Source organism: Nerophis lumbriciformis, linkage group LG10 (assembly GCF_033978685.3).
Source record: "Nerophis lumbriciformis linkage group LG10, RoL_Nlum_v2.1, whole genome shotgun sequence".
Classification (NCBI taxonomy): domain Eukaryota; kingdom Metazoa; phylum Chordata; class Actinopteri; order Syngnathiformes; family Syngnathidae; genus Nerophis; species Nerophis lumbriciformis.
This window is the reverse complement of record NC_084557.2, coordinates 19,043,523-19,070,694: the sequence shown is the minus strand read 5'-3', so window position 1 is coordinate 19,070,694 and position 27,172 is coordinate 19,043,523. Positions and strand designations below refer to the sequence as shown.

At 40.0% G+C, this 27,172-nt stretch overlaps 1 protein-coding gene across 1 annotated transcript; it reads right to left on the bottom strand.

Moving 5' to 3' along the window:
* Positions 1-893: 893 nt before the first annotated feature.
* On the bottom strand, positions 894-27,060 carry uri1 (URI1 prefoldin like chaperone). Its single transcript, XM_061970113.1, has 11 exons — positions 26,675-27,060; positions 19,991-20,025; positions 15,719-15,797; positions 15,420-15,555; positions 14,501-14,592; positions 14,364-14,421; positions 12,104-12,299; positions 8,099-8,303; positions 7,865-8,016; positions 7,526-7,772; positions 894-1,373 (listed from the first exon to the last, which is right to left on the bottom strand). Exons 1-11 carry the CDS (start codon positions 26,750-26,752, stop codon positions 1,185-1,187), a joined length of 1,467 nt encoding a protein of 488 aa, XP_061826097.1. The 5' UTR covers positions 26,753-27,060; the 3' UTR covers positions 894-1,184.
* Positions 27,061-27,172: the final 112 nt, after the last annotated feature.

Here is a 27,172-nt window from a genome sequence, read left to right as displayed (position 1 = left end):
TACATTATTTGTAGGTATATTTAATTTCTCTGTGTATTTAATTTATATTTGCATGTCTCATGACATATTATCATTATGTAATATTGACTACATTTCTCATAGTTGTTAGTATGCCATGTTGTTCCAGACCACAGCAAACGTTACCCGGCTTGCAAAGAATGTAATAAATCCATTAGAAGAAGACGGCCCGTCGTTTCCTTTAACTTGGACACACACATCTATACCTTTGGCCATTCTAAGACAGTCATTTCCAGGAGTTATCTCACCCTCTGAGAGGTTTTACGAATGTTTTCAAATGTTGTAAAAATGTGTAGAATATTATATTTCAACATGTCTGTCAACGAAGTTTTGCGTCAGTCTGCGACACATAGTCATTTTGATAGTAGGCTAAAATAGCTAATCAGTTACTTTACATAATGTGTTGTCTTCATTATAACACTTATATAAGACTTTTAAAGTCATTTTCATAGGCTAATATAGCTAATATAGACACTTACATCATGATAACACTTATATAAGTCTTTTAATTTTTTTGTGGCTCCAGACAGATTACTTTTCTGTATATTTGGTCCAATATGGCTCTTTCAACATTTTGGGTTGCCGACCCCTGTCCTAGCTGTCTTTCAATTGTGCAGTTGCTGCTGTCATCGTGTTTATTAATATCTTTGGAGGAAATATTCTTGTTGAATATTATGGTTTCATGTAAAGTTTGCTCGCAATTCTGTTCTGGATCAGTGCAGACAGGAGAAACAATTACTAGTAATGACAATATCAGACCATAACCTGACACGCTATTACTATGCGGCGTAACATCAATTTAGTTCCTGACAAACACTCTGAACCAAGCAAGGACCCAGCCAGGTACATTGAAAGATAATTCCTACTAAAAAGAATGACTTATGCAAAATCATTTATTTTCCTTTTCCTTCCTTCCTCGTCTCATCATAATAATAAAGCTTTACGTACATTCATTAAGCAGGTTCAAATGAGTTGTTTGGTTGACATGATGACAAGCTACACTGAGATTACAGTCCTACAACACCGTCGATAACAAAAAAGAGGAACCAAATCGTTAGCTAGCCTTTTTACTAACCTAAACCGTATATATCTATAGCCGATGATGCTAAAGGTTGTAAAGAAAAGGAGAAGATGCTGACTGTTGGGGAGGAAAAACACACACAGTGTCATTTCTGCTGCATCCTGGCAGCTTTGAACTTTGACACCCGTTTAACAGGCTGTGGAGGGGGCGCCGCGTCGGGCGCCACCTCCTCCTGTTTCCACTCCAGGATGGTTGGAAGGGCTGGCGGTGCGATGGTCAGATGGGGAACAGACAAGGGCATTGGCTCTTTTTCCACGACAGTACCTGAGAAGGCCTGGACAACAAAGACAGACGAAAGAAAAGAAACAGCATGGCATTAATTTAAGAATTCCCTATCCTATATTTGGCAATGTTATTTCCAACTTTCATGCATATGCTCCAACTGAATTTTTTTTTTGCAGAAATACTCTGATATTGTTAATAAGAGTGTCCCGATCAGATCAGCAAACAAACCAGTATCGGATGATATCGGCTTACATCTAAAAATCTTGTTGCCTGGATTCTTGTTACGTGTGCAAAGCTGGACAGCTCTTTTCTTATATTTTAATCAAGTCATTTACAAAAGCTAAACATGGTCGGGTACAGTCTACTAGGGGTTAGCAGCTACACAACAGCTAAGCACACAAGCTCGACATACGTGATAAGTGTCCTTAATTGAACAACACTTCAGTCTAAAAAACTATATTTATATCAAATAATTATAGTTGCATATTACTTAAGTCTGTAAGGCAGAAGCGTATTAGAAAGTATCCAGTAACAAACGTGTCTGCATCAGAGCACTAATTTAATGAGTTATTGTGGGTTCTTGCAATCACCACTCAATTTCAACTTAAAGACAGCGCATGTCCACCATAGACAGTTACAGGCTTCGTACACCTTTTCCATGGGCAAATTCAAGCACTTTTTAAGGACTTTCAAGATCAATTTTCCAGTTTTTCCAGTACCCTTCAAAAGGCGAAAACCATTGTTCATAGCCTTGTTGGTTGAGGTCACCAAATGCTGTCTGCAGGAAAAATCTGCTAAAACCTAAGCCGAACATTGAACCAGCAGTTGTCATCTGAATGGGGCATAGAAAATGAAGCAGTGTTTCTGTAGACTATTCAATGTCATTGGTGTTTGCAAACGTTGTTTACTTGTTTGTTTGTATCATCATCATTCATGTATACATCATTCCTTACAAGAAATAACATTAATTATTATTGTTTACTTGTTTGTTTGTTCATAATTCATGCATACATCATGTTCATTAAAACGACAACCTCCCGGCATGATGGACCGATGCACCACTGTCCTTTTGGGCATGACAACAACCTAATGTAAGGGCTCGTGCAAAGCCAACAGATCTAGCATGTAGCTTTTATTTTTAAGGAAACTTATTTTATTTTTTTCCATTTTATAATTAGCCTACTGAGTCCGACTGCCGAGAAATATGATGAACATTTCCAAGCATTTACAAGCACTTCACCCAAAATTAAAGCATTTTTCAAACCTTGAAAACACAACATTAAAATCCAAGTATTTTCAAGGTTTTTAAGCACCCGTACGAACCTTGAGTTAATAATAAATAGGTTAGTGTTTTTCCATACCTACCATTGTTCTCTGAGTAATTTGACTCGATCAAACCTTTTCTAACATTCCACATTAGAAAATCATAAAATGATGTACTAAGATTTGTGCTGATATCGTATCTGATCAAAATTGGTATTGGCCAGTACTCAAAGCTCTAATATCAGTATCATATCGGAAGTAAAAAAGTTGTATCGGGACACCCGTAATTGTTTATCTGGGAGATTTATTGCAAACTCAGCAAATAGGAAGTATCAGTTGTGTGTAAAGCCAAAAGTAGCTGATACCAAAAACTGTACATTTATAAAAGTACCAACTACAGTGGTACATAATTTGAAAAGGTTGTATTTCTCAATGTTTTACACACAAACTGGTCGGTACTCCACAGTGTTTCCCACAGGAATGCAATCGATTTGTGGCGTTGGGTGGGGTTGGTGAGTGGGGGCGGGTCATTGTCTACCTTGCTTAACTGGGTGCATTTAATTTTGGCACAAAAAGTGAGCAAAACACGGAAAAGCAAAAATAAATATATTTAGAAATACAACAAAAATGTATTTTGTCCCCCTTGGAGGGACAAGCTGTCGGAAATGGATGGATGGACTCTTTAATGTCACAAGCCAAACACCACAACTCTTTGAGAACAGCAATACCTGTTTTCATGTTAGTTGTTGCGAACGTTCATGTTCTTAAAAAGTGTTTGATGAAACCAGAAAAGTCACTTTTTTTAAAAACACAATCCAGAAGTGTCTGACGAGTCGCTAAGTCTAGCGCCAAAGTTGCTAAATTGGCAGACTGGTGCATGTGAAGTGTGTTTCAGCAGAGTTTCAATGCTATCTACTGTACAGAGTTGGAACGACGAGCTGCATTGAAACAGTACCGTTATAAAGTGCTTGTGACAGAGGGGAAAAAAGGTAGCGCTAACTGTATTTGTGGCTGACCAAATCCATGCGTGGCAAATTAGTGTTTTGTAAACACTCAACCGTACAACATTTTTCCATGTAGACTCTATAGACAAAAATGGTTTAAATGAGAGTGTACATGGTAAATGTAAAGACAGGGCAGGTGGGCCATTTTATTTTGGTGCATACCTGTATAAAGTTTAGGATTAGTGTTTCAATCAATCATTCAATCAAAAATATTTGGGTGGTATGGCCTAAAATCTATATTGCAATATATATTGCACCCTCATGCAATAACAATATATATCATTACATATTATTTGGTATCTAATTAAAGTACCAATGATTGTCTCACACACACTAGGTGTGGTGAGATTATCCTCTGCATTTGACCCATCACCCTCACCCCCTGGGAGGTGAGGGGAGCAGTGAGCAGCAGCGGTGGCTGCGCCCGGGAATACTTTTTGGTGATTAAACCCCCAATTCCAACCCTTGATGCTGAGTGCCAAGCAGGGGGATAATGGGTCGGGTATGACTCGGCCGGGGTTTGAACTCACGACCTACCGATGTCAGGGCGGACACTCTAACCACTAGTGATAACAGAACTATTTCAAAACAGGTTACAAGGGCTCCTAAATGGCTGCTGACATATGCATAATTTCCAGTTGTATTAATTTGTTAAAACTATTACTAATCTGTTTGTTAATTTACTGTTAATATCTGCTTACTTTCTGTTGTAACATGGTTCTATTTACACTTCTGTTATAATGTAACAAGCACTTATTTTTCTGTTGTTTGGATACTTTACATTTAAGTTTTGGGTGATACTAAAACTTTTAAAATCGATTCAATAACAAGAAGTTACAGTGGCAGTATTGGTCAATACCAATACTTATACAAATTTTCGGAATCATTGAATGATTACATTTTTGATCACAACTATACTCAGACAAAAATACAGGATGGCAGTGGAACAATATCAAATATATATTTAAATTGTCTCCTACTATTGGCTTTGGGTTTTGCCCTTGAAACTCTCCTGTGTCCAGGGACTTATTTCCTGAGTTTATAAACAACAAAAACAACATATGATATTTTTTGACAATAAAAAATATCCGCCTACCTTTGTTCAAGGGCTCTACCTGTGGTTACCATATCTTTCTACAGTGTGTAGTGTAGCATGTTAACTATTCCTGGTCCTCCATGCTAATTGGAATAAACATACTTTATTTGCCGCCATGGAGACGAGGATAGCTGACTTGGAAGTGGCATTGCATTTCGGGGGGACGTTAGCCCCTAGCGAGGACGCTACAATGCGTTGAGAACACGTTTGTTGGCTTGTCGCTGTCAAATTTGCGGGACACAGCTAAAATGTGTCATCAACATGCATTATCACGATATAACAATGGTATTAAAAGCTCTATCGTCGGCCAAATTTACATCATTTATAGTGCATATAATCTATATCGCGCAACCATAGTTAGGATACAATAATTGTTTTCACTATTTTACAGTCTACAGTAACCGACCAGGTCCAGTAAATGGTGCTGTGTTGAAAAATAGCTCGTTTTAAGGTGTAGTATACAATATGACAGAGTCGTGTATAACGAGAGTATAGCCAGCTGACGAAATAAACCAAAATAATACGTCTACATATAGTTCTAAAAATGCTCCAGGTAATAAACTTATAAGAAAACATGCTTTTATTTAAGGAAAGTATAATTTTGCGTCCGTATTTGACGCATGCTGCTGCTACATTCATGCAGTGGCCAAAAGGTCAACAGCACATGTCACAGAGCAGTTTCAAAAAAGTAATACGTTAAGACATACATTTTAAAATACATAAAAGAGAAGTGTAAAACAATAAAGATTTACACCTTTTAAAAACACAGGCACTGTGCAAACGTCTCTCGCTGTCTGTACTTCAGGACAGAACGGAATGCTCCAAATGGAAGTAGTTCAGTGAGTTTCAGTTTCGTCTGCAATGCATTCCATGCTATAGGGGCAGCAATGCCAAAAGCTCTTTTGCCAAATTCAGTCCGTACATGGGGAACAGTTAAAACATACAAATTGTTAGAGCGTAATGCATAAGAGCTGCTTTTTCTTTGTAACAAAGTACACAAGTATGGAGGCATTAAACCTAAAAGTGTATGTTGTGTTTTTCTATGTTGATTTAATAAAAAAATAAAAATAAAAAAAATAAAAAGGGCCTTATAAATGATAGTCAGCCAATGTGTGTATCTGCGTGCACTCAATGAAGATAAGTCTGACTTATCTTCTTTATGTTCTCTCCAGTGACGTGCGGTCACTAGAGGCAGGTGAGGCGGGGCCTCACCTGCCATCACAGAAAGAAAAAAAATGTAAAAAGAAAAAAAATTAATTAAATTGTTATATGTATCCAGTGATTATACTATAAAGTTATTTTCCGTTTAACTTCACCAGTTTTAGATTATTTTTATTCAAAATCGCTGAATTTTCACATTTGCCGTTCAAATACTGAGAAGAGACGGTGCGGTGATCAGCAGCCAGTTGAGGCACGTCACTCAATTGTGCCTCACCATGGATTGCGGACTCGGCTAACTGCTGGCCTGCTGTGCAGTGAGACCGTATTGCTATATGAATTATATTATACATTTCCATAGTTTAGTTAGCTGAGGTATATAATGTACAGTGTATTTTGTCAACAACTGTATGTGTGTAACGTATTTCTTGTGCTGAGCAATCATAAAACTGCTGCGAAGACGCACTGTGTGAGGCTCGCGTAATCCCGCCTCCTGGTTATTGCACCCAAACCCTCCACGTGCAAGACCGAATCCACCCAAAAAAGTCACTTAACAAGAAGTCAAAAAGTGCAAAAACAACATTGCTCACGCCGGAGGAGCCGTGAACGACTGCAGGGACACAACATTAGGTACACCTGCAGACTGCAGCACGGATTTCATATTTCATTCATTCACAACTCCTCCAACACAAACACCACTGTTCCCGCACTTATAAGTAAAGGTAAGACCATAATAACGTTTTTTTTTATTAAATGTGCTTTTTTGTGTGCTACAGTTTGTATGTGTAAAGTTAAAGTTAAGTTAAAGTACCAATGATTGTCACACACACACTGGGTGTGGTGAAATTTGTCCTCTGCATTTGACCCATCCCCTTGATCACCCCCTGGGATTTGAGGGGAGCAGTGGGCAGCAGCGGCGCCGCGCCCGGGAATAATTGTTGGTGATTTAACCCCCAATTCCAACCCTTGATGCTGAGTGCCAAGCAGGGAAGAATGCTGGTATGAGCTTTTAAACATAACCCGTTAACTGCTGCCAATCAAATGGTGAAAAAGATAATCTTTAGGGTTCATATGTTTGTAAATCTGACTGTGATGAAGTCAGTACCTCACCAATCATGAACCTCACCGCACGTCACTGGTTCTCTCCTATACAAAATGCAGATGTTGTGTCTTGGGTTTACCTCGCACAAGACATTGTAGTTGGTGGCTCTCCAGTGTTTGACGGCAAACCTTCTCTTCCCATATTTGTCCTCTTTCCGGGTTGCGGGGAAAACGATGTTAAAGATTTCCATAATTCACGCGGGTGGAGCAGCCCCATGCTGCACAACCGCACTTTTTACACACTGAACAACTAACGAGGTAGCGCCGCAAACTCAAAGTTGGTAGCAATCTTGACTGATCATTGAGGAGATCGCCTGAAATCTGTTTGCCATACTCTCTCTATACTCTCTATATTTTTATACAAGTATTACCATTTTATTTATTTATACACAACTGTGCTTTATGATGTAAATTACTGTTACCTACAGGACTGCAATAGAACAGTAACTTCTTAATTTTAGATAAATCAATTGGAAGGTGACATTTACAGCTCTGTAAGCTTGCATCGTCTCCTTGTTGGTTGGTGAAAACGAGGCACAAAGTCATTAAGAGTAAGAAACAAAGACAGTGCTGCTTTACCTCAAATCGTCCAGTGGGATGCGTCGGCATTCCTGTAGGGCTGTCCTCCTCTGTAAGGCCGTCGCTGGCACTGTTGTCACTGGGCATGGCCTCATCGTGACTGAATCCACGGCACAGCATGCGTCGTTCTTCGATGTCGGCCGCGCTGCTTTCGCTTGTGTCACTGCACACGCTGTTCTCCCGGCTACGCGACTTCAGGATGGACTTCTTGGGGATGGGCGCGCCATTCCTTAAATCCACATACAGCCTAAAGGATGAAAACACAGTTAAACCTTGAAAATACCCCTGGATGTAGAACTCGTTGGACTAAATGTAGTTTACTTGATGGCACAGACAAACCTGTAGATGTCTGCAGGTGTTTGAATTTTGTGAACTTCACGTTGAGAGTTTCCAGTGCGGTGACCGTTTTTCTTTTTTCGTTTTGAATTGTCCTTCGGTTCTTTCCTGTCGCTGAACTTCAGCATGGTGTTCTTGCTTGTGTTGATCCTCACCTACAGCAAACAGAGACCGATTAGGCAAGGAAGCTATAAAAGAGAGTCCAAAACAAGGCAGCTGTGCAGTTAACGCACTGACCTTTTTGGGCTCGACCGTGTGAGAGAAATAAATGGTCGGCAAACTGCTGTCTTCCTCATCGTCTTCTTTTATGACTTCACGAGGGAGTGGGCTGCCATGGGGTCGCAGTCCATTCACCGGAGGACAGGAGTCTGTCTCGGTCTGCTCCTCCGAAGAAGATGACGACGACGTGTCCTCGCTCACAAGGTCTGCATGGTCAGACAACCTGAAGAAACACATTTAAATGACTCAGAAGAAAAAATATATATATATATAAAAAATGATGGGTGTGGTGTTGCCTTGAGCCCCAGGATTTTTATAAAAGACATCTCATAAAAAAATATCAATAAAGTTATATTTTATTTAAAACTGTTTTTGTCTCAATATGTGAACAATTTCCATAGATAACAAACTATGCAGTTGGTATATTTATCGATTTGAAAAAAACTTTTGACACAATTAACCATGATATTTTAAAATAACTGGGATTTATATAGCGCTTTTCTAAGTACCCAAAGTCGCTTTACATGTAGAACCCATCAATCATTCACATCTGGTGGTGGTAAGCTACTTTCATAGCCACAGCTGCCCTGGGGTAGACTGACGGAAGCGTGGCTGCAATTTGCGCCAATGGCCCCTCCGACCACCACCTATCATTCATCATTCAATTCACCGGTGTGAGTGGCACCGGGGGCAAAGGGTGAAGTGTCCCGCCCAAGGACACAACGGCAGCGATTTTTTTGGATGGTAAGAGGCGGGGAGCGAACCTGCAACCCTCAGGTTTCTGGCACGGTTGCTCTACCCACTACGCCATGCCGCCCCATTTTGTTTAGGAAAATGGAAATGTATGGTCCCAGAAGGGCGGCTTTATATTGGCTAAAAGTCTCATAGAAAACAGTTTCTGAAAATAGATCATCAATATTGAGTCCCCAAATATTTATCATCAATGACATTTGTAAGGGGCTTCACGGTGGCAGAGGGGTTAGTGCATCTGCCTCACAATACGAAGGTCCCGAGTAGTCTTGGGTTCAATCCCGGGCTCGGGATCTTTCTGTGTGGAGTTTGCATGTTCTCCCCGTGACTGCGTGGGTTCCCTCCGGGTACTCCGGCTTCCTCCCACCTCCAAAGACATGCACCTGGGGATAAGTTGATTGGCAACACTAAACTGGCCCTAGTGTGTGGATGTGAGTGTGAATGTTGTCTGTCTATCTGTGTTGGCCCTGCGATGAGGTGGCGACTTGTCCAGGGTGTACCCCGCCTTCCGCCCGATTGTAGCTGAGATAGGCTCCAGCGCCCCCCGCGACCCCAAAGGGAATAAGCGGTAGCAAATGGATGGATGGATGGACATTTGTAAGATATTAATTGAAATTTGTGTTTTTTGTTGACAAAACAAATCAAACATTTTTTTTGTTCTGGGGAGCACATGAAGAAGCAAGATTAAATTAAATTGTTGGTTTGACAAAAATACATAATCTTTAAACTTGGTCAAAAACAAAATGAAACGTAAAATTGGAAATCAATAACCCAGCTTGAAAGATTATATAAAAGTACATTAATTCTATCCTGTATTTACACACTAAATATGGTTGTATACGGTCATTATTTGTTGTATTGTAATAAAAAAAAAACTGATCATTATACCTCAATGATGGAGCAGGTCAATATGAGCTTTTGCTTTTTCCTGCTCAAATGTTCCATTTTTTTAAAGTTTATTTCAATATTACTACTGTTTTTTTCAGATTACAATATTGTATTGGAGATGCTATTTTGTTTGAATTGTGTAGATGGAGAGAAAGTTTAATTTGTTGTGTTCGAAATACATGAATGAAATTTTAAAAAAAACTAAGGAATACGCTTCAAAATACAATAAAATGCTTTATCAATCATTATTGTTTTTGACAGCCCCTCTGCTCTTACTTCGCACGCAATGGACTATTATTCCATGCTACTGTGCATCTGCAGACTACATTCCCAAAGACCAACCAAAACAAATCTGTTGGCACGGTTAGGAGAGGTCTTTTTAAAGTTGAAACAGCGTTACCCAAGTGGAGTGGAGACGAGGGTAAAGTAAAATTTTTTTTTCAAACCTACCAATGGTGTTAACCTTTTTCTTGGTGACACCGAATCTATGTGATCAACACTTCTAGCCTTTTCAATAATAGTGCTACACGTCACATCCGACCCAATTGCTCTTACGAAATAATGATCTCCAAAAAATGGCTAACGTTTTATTAAATGTTGACTAATGTTCCTATCAAGTAAATTAAAACCGTAGAGATCAGTTACACTTATTACGCAGCTCGCATGGTAGTTCCTAATCCATCCATCCATCCATTTTCTACCGCTTATTCCCTTCGGGGTCGCGGGGGGCGCTGGAGCCTAATCCATCCATCAATTTTCTACCGCTTATTCCCTTCGGGGTCGCGGGGGGCGCTGGAGCCTATCTCAGCTACAATCGGGGGGAAGGCGGGGTACACCCTGGACAAGTCGCCACCTCATCGCAAGGTAGTTCCTAAAAACATGCTAAATTACCATATTGTTTTTGGTATGTGGAGAGCCCCAATGACTAGGCATCGGGCACCCGAATGACTAAATATTGTACCATATGTCCCGGCAAGAAATCTGCGTTCAAAGAACTCTGGCTTATTGGTGATTCCCAGAGCCCAAAAAAAGGCTGCGGCCTATAGAGCGTTTTCTATTCGGGCTCTAGTACTATGGAATGCCCTCCCGGTAACAGTTAGAGATGCTACCTCAGTAGAAGCATTTAAGTCCCATCTTAAAACTCATTTGTATACTCTAGCCTTTAAATAGACTCCCTTTTTAGACCAGTTGATCTGCCGTTTCTTTTCTTTTCTCTTCTGCTCCCCTCTCGCTTGAGGGGGGGGTCGGGGGGGGGAGTGCTGGCTGTCCAATCCAATCCAATCCAATCCACTTTATTTATATAGCACATTTAAACAACAAAATGTTTCCAAAGTGCTGCACAACAATATTAAACACAATTAAAAACAATATAAAATAATTATGATTAAAACGATTTTAAAGGGTAAAACCAATTAAAACAGTAAATAGAAATCAAAATTTTAAAAACACAGAGGACAACAGAGGACCACACAACTCACGTAGTGTTAAAAGCCAGAGAATAAAAGTGGGTCTCAAGACGAGACTTAAAACACTCCACTGTGGGAGCAGTTCAAACATGGAGGGGCAGAGTGTTCCAGAGCTTAGGGCCGACCACAGAGAAGGCCCTGTCTCCCCTGGTTTTAAGTCTCGTCTTGGGCACCACGAGCTGGAACTGGCTCTCGGACCTCAGAGCGCGTGCAGGATTGTAAGTTTGGATGAGGTCCGAGATATAATGAGGTGCCAGTCCATGTAAAGCTTTAAAAACAAACAGCAAGGTTTTAAAATCAATTCTAAAATGAACAGGGAGCCAGTGCAAAGTCTCAAGAATTGGGGTTATATGCTCGCATCTCCTGGCCCCTGTTAAAAGTCGTGCTGCCGCATTCTGGACTAACTTCAACCGGGAGAGAGCTTTTTGGCTAATGCGAAATAAAGTGCATTGCGGTAGTCCAGGCGACTTGAAATAAAAGCATGCACGACTTGTTCAAAAAGTTTAAAAGATAAGACGATAAGCGGTCCACCCCAGAGTCGGGACCCGGGGTGGACCGCTCGCCTGTGCATCGGTTGGTAACATCTCTGCGCTGCTGACCCGTCTCCACTCGGGATGGTTTTCTGCTGGCCCCACTATGGACTGGACTTTCACTAATATGTCAGATCCACTATGGACTGGACTTTCACAATATTATGTCAGACCCACTCAACATCCATTGCTTTCGGTCTCCCCTAGAGGGAGGGGGGGGGTTTATCATAGTCAATCACACCGACGTCCCACTGGGGTGAGTTTTCCTTGCCCTTATGTGGGCTCTGTACCGCAAATGTCGTTGTGGCTTGTGCAGCCCTTTGAGACACTTGTGATTTAGGGCTATATAAATAAACAGTGATTGATTGATTGATTGAAATATGACGTACCTGTCATGCTCATCTTGCAGATCCTCCAGTTTCTCAAGTTCATCTAATCGAGCCCACAACTCCTCCTGAGTCATAAAGCCCTTTGTGCTCCCGTTTTGCTGGGTCTCTTCTCTACTTTCTTCACTTTCCTCTTCCAGATCCAGCACAGCGTCCAGCTTGGGCTTTGAATGCGGTTTGTGAGCCACTCTATGCTTTCCTGTTAGAAAGAATAAAAGGTTCACCGAAGTTTGTTTAAACTTCAATGTGATTTGAGTTTGAGTGGCATTAGGGCTGGGTGATAAAATTATATCGATATAGAGTACAAGCCAAAAGTTTGGATACACCTTCTCAATCAACGTGTTTTCTTTATTTTCATGACTATTTACATTGCAGATTGTCACTGAAGGCATCAAAACTATGAATGAACACATGTGGAGTTATGTACTTAACAATAAAAGGTGAAATAACTGAAAACATGTTTTATATTCTAGTTTATTCAAAATAGCCACCCTTTGCTCTGATTACTGCTTTGCACACTCTTGGCATTCTCTTGATGAGCTTCAAGACGTAGTCACCTGAAATGGTTTCCGCTTCACAGGTGTGCTTGAAGCTCATTGAGAGAATGCCAACAGAGATCTCGCAATACTTTTTGCGAGATCTCGCAAAAGGTTTTTTTTCCTATGTCAGTGAACCGGAAGTAAAACAGACACAGTGATGGAGGAGCCGGAGCATGCGGGAGCCTACCCATCATCGGTGCTCTGTTGTGGGACCATAATACGATTTGATGTCTTTATATGTTTGGCCAATACTAAAATAGAAATCAGTAAACTTCTCCCACGGTTGATGGGTAGGCTCCTCAATCGCTTTGTCTGTTTCACTTCCGGTTCACTGACATGGGAAAAAAACCTTTTGCGAGGTCTCGCAAAAAGTATTGCGAGACCTCGCAAAAGTATTGCGAGATCTCGCAAAACATTTTTTCCCCTCCATGTCCCTTTAGAGCAGGGGTGTCAAACTCAAACACAGAGTGGGCCAGAATTTCAAACTGAACAAAGCCGCGGGCCAAGGTTGAACAAATGAACCTTTTAATAGGGACCCAAAACAAGTTTTGCATTGAATATTGAACAAGCAAGGCTTATATAACTTTATAATGACATGCAAAATCGAGTTTCAAATAATAATAATAATAATAAAAAAAAATATCAATGGCATATCAAATAAAATGTAAATAAAAATGGAATGCCTCTTTTCTATTTGCAGCCTTCTGAGGTAAATATCAAAATGAACTTTTTCCAGAGGCTAATAATACATTTGAAAATAAAATAACAATAATGAATGAATCAGCCATTCAAGCCTTGAAGTAGCAAGAGAAAGTGCATGAATAAAACGTTAATTATTGCTCAGTTTGCTACACGGATTTGCTTTAACACTGAATATGGAACAAGCAACGCTTATATAACTTAATAGTGCAAAATCAACTTTCAAAAAACAAACGAAAAAACATCAATGGTATATTAAATACAATTTAAATAAAAAATGTAATGCCTCTTTTCTATTTGCAGCCTTCTGAGGTAAATATCAACATTAACTTGGTGGGCGGGGTTGGGGGGGGCGGGGTTTGGTGGTAGCGGGGGTGTATATTGTAGCGTCCCGGTAGAGTTAGTGCTGCAAGGGGTTCTGTTGTGTTTATGTTGTGCTACGGTGCGGAAGTTCTCCCAAAATGTGTTTGTCATTCTTGTTTGGTGTGGGTTCACAGTGTGGCGCATATTCGTAACAGTGTTAAAATTGTTTATACGGCCACCCTCAGTGTGACCTGTATGGCTGTTGACCAAGTATGCCTTGCGTTCACTTGTGTGTGTGAAAAGCCGCATATATTATGTGACTGGGCCGGCACGCTGTTTGTATGGAGGAAAAACGGACGCCCCCAATAATGTTGTCCGGGTGGAAATTGGGAGAAATTCGGGAGAATGGTTGCCCCGGGAGATTTTCGGGAGAGGCACTGAAATTCGGGAGCCTCCCGGGAAACTCAGGGGGGTTGGCAAGTATGAGTATTAGCGGTGAATGCGGTGTTACAGCGGCACAGCAGCTGTATAATACCGGCGGGCCAGCTCTAATGTTAATTTGATATTGCCTCAAGGGCCAAATGAAATTACACGGCGGGCCAAATTTGGCCCGCGGGCCAGAGTATGACACCCATGCTTTAGAGGCTCCGTACACATCAATATTAACTGATTTTTTCCAAAATTACCCAGCTCTAAGTGGAATCAATAAATATAAGCGATACCTTTAGTAGTCTCGTTTTTTCCGACCTCCTCTCGGATGTCAATGTAGCCCCCCTTTTTCTAAAACACAAGCTTAGTCTGTAAAAGTGTGGACATTTGAATGTTTATTCTGCGGTGACTTGAATGAAAAGCAACGTACGGATGAGATGTTTTCCCAGTCCTTCACCATTCCAACTCTTGCTTCAAAGTTTTTCCTTGTCTTGGACAAACCATCCAGTTCGCTCCTCACGTCTGCAACAAAATGTTAGGCAAGATCTAAATGAGCGTCGTGGTTGCTGGTGGCAAACCGATGAAGTACAAACGTGGCTGCAGGCCGTACAAAACTAAACATTTAATGATTGTTTCAAAGTCGAGGGGCGAATTATGACTCAAACCGCACACAATATCCTCTGCCCTGAATACCACTTCGGATCATTAAATCTTCACAACAATTAAGCCCTTTTACAAAAAGCAAGCAGAGAGCTCTTGTTTCCATGGCGATCGGGAGCCCCTTCAGTGTGTGCATCAAGTGGAAGTGAGAAAAGGTCAAACACGGGAGGCCTGACAAGCCCGTCGCTGTCTGACACATTTCAGCTGGCTATGTTTGCATTGCGGCACTTAGCTCTGTAATAGCAGGGCAGGCTGGGGCACACAATATTTGGGATGAGGGATGTGAGGCTGCACTTTTATGCGTCACTTAACACTATAACAACATTCTCATGAGAGATTTTTAAATGCCCCCGGTGGATCTGATATGAGAATTCAGCTTTATTTGTTCACTTAGATTAAGCAACAGGACTCACAATGTATTGACATTTCAAAATGTCACAGGCAGGAGATATTTTGACTTGGAAGTAATCCTATGTTAGAGAATACACCCAGCAGATTTAAATTATTTCAACAAAAGAAGTAGCAGTAACTTGTCCACATCATTTTTAAAGCACTGCTTTGATTAATGCAACATCGCCCTCTGCTGGGTTCAGCCGTGCATCGTTTGACATGCAGCATGAGTCAATGTGGCGCTTTTTCCACAGAGTGTGAAACAATCAAAAGACAAACAAAAATTAAACGAGTCTTACACTTCATCCTGTGGTCGACGAGTTTCTCAGCCTGCTTGGCAGAACACTTTGCAAACCAGTTGTCACCGAGCAACACGGTGACCTCGTTTGAGTGCACCAGCTTCCCGGGCATGAAGGCCAAAGCGCCGAATGGCACCTGTTCACGGGGGTGAGGATGGGAAAAAAAACAGAAGATGGGGAAGAAGAGAAACCAACATAAAACAAAAAAATCGGTCACAATTTGCCCGTCAACAAGCAGCTAGTATACATCAAAATGTGTGCTTTATTTCTGGTGTATGTTAAATAAACTCAAAACTTACCATGATGTCATAAGACACTTTATCCGGAAGATTTTTGAGGCGGTCTTTCAGGGCTTCATAATCACCTGAGAGCTTCTCCCTATACATTCACAAAGACAGAATGTTAGGCTAGCTTCAGTAAATATGTTGGCAACTACTTTGCTTTAGCCATGAAAATAACACATTGTAATAGAAGTTATGGGGGAAAATTTACAATACCTTAATTCAATTGGCCACAAGATATACCGTTATTCAATTCATTTAATAATGATGAAAGATAAAAATGTATAATGGTATTTAATATGCAGCTTGGTGGGTTTAAAATAAAAGTGCACTGTACTTTCTAGTAGGAAAATATTGAGAATGTACAGGTGAAACGCAAAAAATGTTAATATCGTGCTAAGGTTTGTTTATTCCAGCAATTTGATTTACAAGGTGAAACTAATATGACAGATGCAAAATATTTCAAGCCTTCTTTTGATATAATTTGGATGATTTTGGTTTACAGCTTATGAATATTTCGTATTGAAAATCTCAGAAAAAATTGTGGGGTTTAAAAAAAAACCTGTAAGCCAGGATCATCAAAATTATAAGAATTAAAGTCTGAGTAAAAAAGTGATACGGTTCAAGAATGAACATACAGTACAGGCCAAAGTTTGGACACACCTTCTCATTCAATGTGTTTTCTTTATTTTCATGACTATTTCCATTGTAGATTGTCACTAAAGGCATCAAGACTATTATGTTATGTACTTAACAAAAAAAGGTGAAATAACTGAAAACATGTTATATGTTTTACTTTCTTCAAAATAGTCACCCTTTGCTCCGATTACTTTTTTGCACACTCTTGGCATTCTCTCGATGAGCTTTAAGAGGTAGTCACCTGAAATGTTTTTTACTTCACAGGTGTGCTTGAAGCTCATCGAGAGAATGCCAACAGTGTGCAAAGCATTAATCAGAGCAAAGCGTGGCTCTTTCGAAGAAACTAGAATATAAAACATGTTTTCAGTTATTTTACCTTTTTTTGTTCAGTACATAACTCCACATGTGTTCATTCATAGTTTTAATGACTTCAGTGATAATCTACAATGGAAATAGTCGTGAAAATAAAAAAAACGCATTGAATGAGGAGAAGGTGTGTCCAAACTTTTGGCCTGTACTGTATATATATATATATATATATATATATATATATATATATATATATATATATATATATATATATATATACACACATACATATATATATATATATATATATATATATATATATATATATATATATATATATATATATATATATACATACATGTATACATACATACATACATACATATATAAATATATATATATATATATATATATATATATATATATATATATATATACATACATACATACATACATACAGGTAAAAGCCAGTAAATTAGAATATTTTGAAAAACTTGATTTATTTCAGTAATTGCATTCAAAAGGTGTAACTTGTACATTATATTTATTCATTGCACACAGACTGATGCATTCAAATGTTTATTTCATTTAATTTTGATGATTTGAAGTGGCAACAAATGAAAATCCAAAATTCCGTGTGTCACAAAATTAGAATATTACTTAAGGCTAATACAAAAAAGGGATTTTTAGAAATGTTGGCCAACTGAAAAGTATGAAAATGAAAAATATGAGCATGTACAATACTCAATACTTGGTTGGAGCTCCTTTTGCCTCAATTACTGCGTTAATGCGGCGTGGCATGGAGTCGATGAGTTTCTGGCACTGCTCAGGTGTTATGAGAGCCCGGGTTGCTCTGATAGTGGCCTTCAACTCTTCTGCGTTTTTGGGTCTGGCATTCTGCATCTTCCTTTTCACAATACCCCACAGATTTTCTATGGGGCTAAGGTCAGGGGAGTTGGCGGGCCAATTTAGAACAGAAATACCATGGTCCGTAAACCAGGCACGGGTAGATTTTGCGCTGTGTGCAGGCGCCAAGTCCTGTTGGAACTTGAAATCTCCATCTCCATAGAGCAGGTCAGCAGCAGGAAGCATGAAGTGCTCTAAAACTTGCTGGTAGACGGCTGCGTTGACCCTGGATCTCAGGAAACAGAGTGGACCGACACCAGCAGATGACATGGCACCCCAAACCATCACTGATGGTGGAAACTTTACACTAGACTTCAGGCAACGTGGATCCTGTGCCTCTCCTGTCTTCCTCCAGACTCTGGGACCTCGATTTCCAAAGGAAATGCAAAATTTGCATGGTTGGGTGATGGTTTGGGGTGCCATGTCATCTGCTGGTGTCGGTCCACTCTGTTTCCTGAGATCCAGGGTCAACGCAGCCGTCTACCAGCAAGTTTTAGAGCACTTCATGCTTCCTGCTGCTGACCTGTTCTATGGAGATGGAGATTTCAAGTTCCAACAGGACTTGGCGCCTGCACACAGCACAAAATCTACCCGTGCCTGGTTTACGGACCATGGTATTTCTGTTCTAAATTGGCCCGCCAACTCCCCTGACCTTAGCCCCATAGAAAATCTGTGGGGTATTGTGAAAAGGAAGATGCAGAATGCCAGACCCAAAAACGCAGAAGAGTTGAAGGCCACTATCAGAGCAACCTGGGCTCTCATAACACCTGAGCAGTGCCAGAAACTCATCAACTCCATGCCACGCCGCATTAATGCAGTAATTGAGGCAAAAGGAGCTCCAACCAAGTATTGAGTATTGTACATGCTCATATTTTTCATTTTCATACTTTTCAGTTGGCCAACATTTCTAAAAATCCCTTTTTTGTATTAGCCTTAAGTAATATTCTAATTTTGTGACACATGGAATTTTGGATTTTCATTTGTTGCCACTTCAAATCATCAAAATTAAATGAAATAAACATTTGAATGCATCAGTCTGTGTGCAATGAATAAATATAATGTACAAGTTACACCTTTTGAATGCAATTACTGAAATAAATCACGTTTTTCAAAATATTCTAATTTACTGGCTTTTACCTGTATATATATATATATATATATATATATATATAGTGTTCTGAAAATTACTTTAAAAAAGTAATTAATGATAGTTACTCTTTACAAAACAAGTAACTGAATTACAAACATAATTACTCTTAAATACATGTAACTAATTACTAGGGAAAGTAATGTTTGGCTGTGTTTGTTCTCTTTACATTTTCTTTTGCCCATCGACATTAAGAAGAAGACAGTTGAGAAGACAACGTCTACTGCGAAACATGCAAGTTTTGGCGCATCAGCTTATGGTATGTAAAATGTGTTTCATTGAGGAAAGTCATCATACATAAGCACTGATGGCGTAAACACACCTTTTGTGTCGTTTTACGCTTTGAAATTAGAAAGGACGCACATTTCCGGAAGTCCACAGATTTTTTTTTTTTTTACGGAACCCGCCTTTTCCGGGTCAAAACTCCGGTTTACTTGTTGTTTTTTTTATCGATTATCGCTTTCCGACGGTGTTTTGTTTTGTTTATATTTGCCGAGTCAAATTTCCGTCCCCGTTTATTGCGTTTTTATTGGTCAAAGTTATTTACTCTCTGGTACAATTTCTTACATTTTGATTCACTGAAAGTTTTATCAATCACAAATACTGAATTTCCGGTATTGGGACTCCCGCGAATTATTGTTTTCGTCATGGCTAGTAAGCAAAGCTTCAATAAAAAGTGGCCTCAGGAGCCACTTTTCAGCAAATGGCTCACTTATGAAGATGGAAAGATGTTTTGCACGCCATGTAAACGGGCTGATAAAAAGAACACCTTTACGACCGGGTGCACTGATTTTCAATGATCCAGCCTCACCAGGCACCAAGAAACATCATGTTACACCTTTCCTGCTTGTCGGCTCCCAGACCGTGGTCGAGGAGCGCAGGGGAGACGTTCCCTCCAGGGCCGATTTATTGTCGGGGGTAACACCCTCCACTTTGGTTGGAATGACGAGGCCGTTAGTTTGTTACAACTCTTTATTTATGTTTTCCACAAAGCCAACCGGACGTCCACCATGCTATTAACACTCCTGAACATGCTAGCACTCCCTCTCCTAACTTGCCCACTCACTTACACACGTCACTCACCCCACATATTGACATTCTTAAAGCACTCGATATCTAGGGAGGTATCCAAGATCACTTTGTTTTGAGGGCTGTGCAGCCCTAACACTTAGCCCTCCCCCCTTACCTGGCGGATAAATCGGAATAACGTGAACGTGTAAAAAAAACTGTGTTTGGGGCAAAGACAATGGGAAGGGGGAGTATTTGGATTGGGCCTTAGAGTTGCTTACCAATGCTGCATCCGCTGCTCGCAGTCCTTCACCACCTGTTATCATTTGGACGCACAAAGTCACATCAATCACATAATCTGTAGATCACACAATCAGCCGTAAATACTGTAATAAAATTGTGTTTGAGGAATATTACCTCCTTATGAGAAGATTACCCAGTTAGAAGAGGTTTCTCTCTGACAGATAATGTGGAACAGCAAGCTATTCTTACACTGGGAAAGGTGCATAATTCTACCTCATCTAATGATGACAGTGGTCTACCATCTGTCTATCGGCAAATACAATCCACAGATAAAACATGTATAAAAATGAATGTTGCACATTATTCATTCACTGCTGCAAGGAAGTAAAACATAAATACAAATTCCCTCTGTTTTGAGCCACAGAACAGGCCAAAAGTTTGGACACACCTTAATTTAATTCAGTGTGTTTTCTTTATTTTCATGACTATTTACATTGTAGATTGTCACTGAAGACTATGAATGAACACATGTGGAGTTATGTACTTAACAAAAAAAGGTGGAATAACTGAAAACATGTTTTATATTCTAGTTTCTTCAAACTTTTGGCCTGTACTGTACATCAGATCACAATAATAACTGTGTGTGCACATTATGATCTAATGAATTATTATAAAAAAATATATTTACATCAATTTATAAGACACACACACATCCACTGTGGATTCAGTCTCAGCAGTCTGTGATGTATATGGCATACAGGAGACCTCCATTATGGCACAGCTGTGCAACGTTTATCTTTTCATGTGCAGCTGAAGCATATAATGTTAAATCGCTGTAAAATGTATTATTCTGGAAGTAAAAGACATCAATGTGGAAAACATGCTCAAAGTCTGTATTATTCATTAAAATAGCTTGAATTGAGGAATTGATTAATGCATTTATATTTTCCCCGTCCGTAATCAGTAAAAAAAAACTGAATACTCAAATACTCATCCTATAAAAAATAAAACAAATGGTGTGTATTTGCGAAGGCTGAATTTTTTTACAAAGATCTTTTAAACTTAATTTTCCTTTGTAAATAAATAAAGCATATTCATCAATTTACAGTATCTTAGAAATGCGAGTACACACATTTTAAGCAACTGTTAAATCAACTATTTTCTCAGGGGACAATGCTATGAGAAGGAAATGTGTCAACAGCTTAAAAGTAGTCCGTGTACAGCTTGGAAAGCAACATAGATGCACTGTCTTCCAAAAAGAAACAAAATGAAACTTGGTATAACGGTCAATTCCCCAAATCATGTAGGTTCTAAATCGATTAATCACAATTCAATTCGATTTACAAACAAATATTAAAAATGTCTCAAATCTGTTAAAAAATATTTTTCTCTCCACCATAAACAACTTTAGACAGTTTAAACTTTATCGGGTCCAAAAGTGGAGTTTTGGAAAAAGAAAGGAATGGCAAGTGGAAATGTGTTTGTATTGCAACATTCCATTACTGCAAATTGTGTTAAAAGGGAACTGCACTATTTTATTTTTTTAAGTTTTTTTAAGTTTGTCTGTGATTTACAATCCTTATGTAAGCCAAGAACACATATGTTTTTTCTTTTTTAATGCATTCTAACTTATAAATAAACGCCAGCAAAACAATGGCGCTAACGGGAGACTAGAGGTATTCTACTGCGCCCTTAAAGCCCTCTAAAAAAAAACTTTCAAAAACCGCCAACAATACTCCATTTACTCCATTGTGACCTGAACATTAACCAAGTACCGTATTAGCAATATTGTTATTATAAGCACTAACACAGTGTAACTACTTTGAGCGGTGCCGTGATCACAGAGAGGTAACTTGCTTATTATGCAGCAACACTATTGACATACTGCTACATACACTATTGCTGCATCGCCTCTGAGTTGGTAAAAGTTAATTCGAGATTATAAATCATTCCTCTCACTTGTATAGTAGAAGGTTGTGGCCCATTACCGAGAAGTTGGTCAACTTTGACATTCAACTTAGACCTGAAGATGGCGAGAAAGAAACAAAAAGACCTTTCTGTTTTTTTTTACTTTCGTGCAGCGTGAGGATTATGATTAATTCTTCATCTCAACGGGAAGATATGAACATCCCATCAGTCGGCATCCAAGTGGGAGCAGACATTGTACGGTAAGTGATTGTTTAATTATGTTCGTAGTTTGTATTTCTTTTCTACAGAAAAATAATCGTTAGCTGCAGCCTTAAAATCATTCCTCTCACTTGTATAGTAGAAGGTTGTGGCCCATTACCGAGAAGTTGGTCAACTTTGACATTCAACTTAGACCTGAAGATGGCGAGAAAAAAACAAAAAGACCTTTCTGGTTTTTTTTTTTACCTTCGTGCAGCGTGAGGATTATGATTAATTCTTCATCTCAACGGGAAGATATGAACATTCATCAGTCGGCATCCAAGTGGGAGCAGACATTGTACGGTAAGTGATTGTTCAATTATGTTCGTAGTTTGTATTTCTTTTTTAGCACTAAGCAATAGTGCTACTTGCTGGATCTACTTCTCATTCAGCATTTAAAACTTGTAGCTCATCCACCTTATACAGGCTCAAAAATATAAGGTGCTGGATCATTATTTGTCCCAAAGTAGTCGATGTTGTGTTTCATAAAGTCTGCCATGATTAGTAGTTGTTATTGTAAAAAGGCACTAGTGAACGTTGTGATAAGTCTTTGCAATTAATATGCCGCGATATACTTAATATTAGTTAAATACATAAATATTACATGATATTATGAATGTACTGGTTACTACATTATATATATACACCAGTGGTGTGCCGTCAGGGCCAGAAAAGCCTTCTCTGCTGGCCTAACATAACCAGAAATCATGATCATAATTAAAGATAAAAGTATTTTTTTTATTTACTTTCCCTAAATATCTGAAAGTATTAATTTTCTCTTCATGTCATATTATGCTCCTTCCAGCGCTGTCGTTTTTAGGTTATAGAGTTTTTATCCAATCAGAATTCAGCTAGCTTATGTCGCCATGCTGTACCAAATCTGCCCGAAGCCTTCACAATCAACAATGCGGGCGTCCGTGCACTGTAAGTGAACGGACACAAACATTTGACAGACAGTTGCGATAGCCAAACAGATCACAAGTTGGCGTCAGTAAGGCCTTCTATCTGGCCTAAGGCAGATATATAGTGATGTTATGAGCTAGGTAACATAAGAACTCCATTAACCAGAATGCCACAGTAGTGAAGTGCATGCGCAGTAGCCCCATTTAGCAGCTGGATGTTTTTGATGAGCATGCTGTGGAGTAAACTTTTAAGAACTCAGCCAACACGCCTCGTCTGCATATTTTATGATTAGACAAGACAACACATATATTTGCGAGGCCATTTTCAAGAAGGATATTTAAAGAGAAACTACATCTTGTGAGACGATGTCGGCCAACCCCGGAAGCTCGAAGGCGTGCTACAAATTATAAGTTAAAATATTTTATTTCTTTATCTTTTCACGTTTAATATGTTTTTTGCAATTTAAAATTTTGACAGTACCACATAAGATATGTTTTATTTGATCCAATGCCCAGTAGTGCGTAAATGTGTTTCTGTATAATATTTCTCCGGCAATGGTCATGTTGTGACATAAATTATGGTATTTTGAGAGGTAATCATTGAAGTCGGACATCACTGAAGGCCTAGGTGGGAAACGCACGGCCCACCACTGATATATACAGTGTGTATATAAAACGTTCTTTGAGGTTTAGGAAGTTTTTAGAGCGCATATAGGTGGAATACAGCAAATCCCATTCGCTCCTTTGTTAGCTGACTTTTGCTAGTGTTTATTTACGAGTTAGACTGCATTAAAAATATATATATATTTGTGCTTGTCTCACATAAGGATTGTGAATGATAGAATTTTTTTTTTTTAAAGCGCAGTTACCCCCATCATATTCTGTATTCTGTATATGTATAATGTGTGTCACGAATAGAAAAAGTCAGAGTCCATGGTTCTCGCCCGGAAAAGTGTGGAGTGCCATCTCCGGGTTGGGGAGGAGATCTTTACCCAAGTGGAGGAGTTCAAGTACCCCAGAGTCTTGTTCACGAGTGAGGGAAGAGTGGATCGTGAGATCGACAGGCGGATCGGTGCGGCGTCTTCAGTAATGCGGAAGCTGTATCGATCCGTTGTGGTGAAGAAGGAGCTGAACCGGAAGGCAAAGCTCTCAATTTACCGGTCGATCTACGTTCCCATCATCACCTATGGTCAAGAGCTTTGGGTTATGACCGAAAGGACAAGATCACGGGTACAAGCGGCCGAAATGAGTTTCCTCCGCCGGGTGGCGGGGCTCTCCCTTAGAGATAGGGTGAGAAGCTCTGCCATCCGGGAGGAGTTCAAACTAAAGCCGCTGCGCCTCCACATCGAGAGGAGCCAGATGAGGTGGTTCAGGCATCTGGTCAGGATGCCACCCGAACGCCTCCCTAAGGAGGTGTTTCGGGCACGTCCGACCGGTAGGAGGCCACGGGGAAGACCCAGGACACGTTGGGAAGACTATGTCTCCCGGCTGGCCTGGGAACGCCTCGGGATCTCCCAGGAGGAGCTGGACGAAATGCCTGGGGAGATGGAAGTCTGGGCTTCCCTGCTTAGGCTGCTGCCCCCGCGACCCGACCTCGGATAAGCGGAAGAAGATGGATGGATGGACTAATAGAAAAAGTTGATCAAATCAAGTGTCTGGAACTTTAAACACTGTGACAGTTTCCCACACAGCGGTATGTGGGTGTTGTGATCTGCGTCGGCACAACCCAGTTTGTTTGTTTTGATTAATACGCACATGTTGAAAAGTGCAATTTCAATGTTGATGTGCTCCAGCACCACCCGCAACCCCAAAAGGGACAAGCGGTAGAAAATGGATGGATGGATGGACGTGCATTTATTTTAAAAAATGAATTAAGGTTATAGCACTGAAGTATTTATTGAAGCTATAAAGTGTCCCATTAATCGATTAATCCAACAAATGAATCGATAGATTAGTCGATTACTAAAATAATCCTAATTAAGCCAAATAAAAGTAAGCAGAGGGTGCATGCAAACATCCATCCATCCATCCATTTTCTACCGCTAGTCCCGTTCGGGGTCGCGGGGGGTGCTGTAACCTGTCTCAGCTGCATTCGGGCAGAAGGCGGCGTATACCCTGGACAAGTCGCCTCCTCATCACAGGGGCCAACAAAGATAGACAAACAACAGTCACACACTAGGGCCAATTTAGTGTTGCCAATCAACCTATCACCAGGTGCATGTTTTTGGCGGTGGGAGGAAGCCGGAGTACCCACGCAGTCATGGGGAGAACATGCAAACTCCACACAGAAAGATCCCGAACCCGGGATTGAACCCAGGACTACTCAGGACCTTCGTATTGTGAGGCACATGCACTAACCCAGACCTGGGCAAATTAAGGCCCCCTGTTGAGTTTTCAATCTGGCCCAACGGACATTCCCAAATAATGTTTTTAGATCTTTAAGATGGAAACTATAGCTGCCATTATGATGTGCAGTGATGTTTTCTAATGACTCTAAGTCTTCAACTATACAAAGTATTTCAATGGTTGGAATCTGCGCTTTGAGATGATATACCAGTTACTATGGTAATCTAAATAGTTACAATGGTAATCTAATTAGTTACTATGGTCATCTGATTAGTTACTATGGTAATCTACATCACAGCAGCTCAGACGAGGCACCAAGCAGTGTGGGCGGGAAGCGTTTCCACAGACTCGGAAGGAGATTTTCCGAACAAAGTTCTAAAGCTTAGTGATATATCAGATGTATCAGATTGTCGGTGGGTTTATTTTGTACCCTTCGCGTTCATATTTCACTGTTTGTTGCATTTCACTTGATTGTAAAATATGTAGATCAAAAGGGGGTGTGACATTCATATTTTGTCAATATTCAGTGTTTTATCGTTCGTAGAAAAATGCAAAATTCCATTACGTTTCTTAACGTTTTTAGCATTCAATCAGACATTATTGGGAGGTTTTGTATTAGTGTTCCTAAAAATAGATATACAGGCCCCCAGACACATTTTTTTTCTCTAAATGTGGCCCCTGAGTCAAAATAATTGCCCAGGCCTGCATTAACCCCTTCGCCAGTTGCAAATTGCAAACAGTACCTCAAATTGTTCAAATGGTAAAGTGCATTTTAATATTATCAATCACAACAGAGTATTACATGAATATTTAGTTTACGAGCATTGTGTACTCTCTGTATTTGTTGCATGGTCTGATGTTATTGCGACTTGTAAAAGTAGAGCAGGGGGGCGTTGACGTGCTAACATGCTAGCGTAGCTGCTGCCTCGCTAGCCAGCCAACAAGCTAAAACACTCACTTTCGTTTTCTACCAACAAACACTTAAAAACAACATAACAACATACGCATTAGCGCACATTTACAAGCAAAGTGCGCACTTTCGTTTTGGGGGGGGGATTATATAGGTTAAGTTCAAAGAGGCTGTCAAGGACGGAAGGAAGTTTCTGGAAAATTAAGAAGCGTAATCGTGACAGGGGGTACAATTTGAAGGCGAAGATTATTAATATGCTTATTTTATTGTTTATTTATTGCATAAATATCACTATTCTGTGGTGAAGAATATCTCCTCTGGTCCACCGCGTGGTCAGCAGCTGAGGCTGGACTAGTTCCGTTAAAGCCAGCTAATCGCTTTGTGTCTTTTTTTATTACCTTTTCGTGTTCCTCTCGGAGCCTGACAACTCCACCGGGATCCTCCATGTGTATCATACTCTTTTCAGCCGCTGTCATCCCAAATGCACGGAAAACGGGGTGTTTAATGGGTGGGTAAACAACGCTCAAGGGTTGTTGTGAGTCCTAAAGAAGTGTTTATGAATGCAGCACAAGCTTCTCCTCAGACCCACTTTCGTAGAAATCATCAACGTGTCAGCGGTAGTTATCCAGACTTTCGGAAGTAATAACATCTCACACTCTCATTTCAGAATGTGTGCGTTATTCCCCCTCAAAAAAAATAGCAAACGTTTAAAGATATCCAGAGAAAATGATTCTTCGTCGACGTCTATCTGCGCCATGCACTTGCAATACAAAACAGAATAACTGTAGCCGAATGGAAACATCCGGTTTCATTTCCACTTTCCTTCCAGTATAAAAGATCATGCTTGAGTTATCGTCAATTTATCCCATGATAAATCAATTCAGTGATTCTATCAA

Excerpts from the sequence above, each read along its gene's own strand:
- uri1 (XM_061970113.1), bottom strand. The coding sequence starts at position 26,752 with ATGACAGCGGCTGAAAAGAGTATGATACACATGGAGGATCCCGGTGGA. Across the intron at positions 12,300-14,363 it reads AAAAAACGAGACTACTAAAG|GAAAGCATAGAGTGGCTCAC; the intron begins GTATCGCTTATA and ends TCTTTCTAACAG. Across the intron at positions 8,017-8,098 it reads ACACGGTCGAGCCCAAAAAG|GTGAGGATCAACACAAGCAA; the intron begins GTCAGTGCGTTA and ends TGTTTGCTGTAG.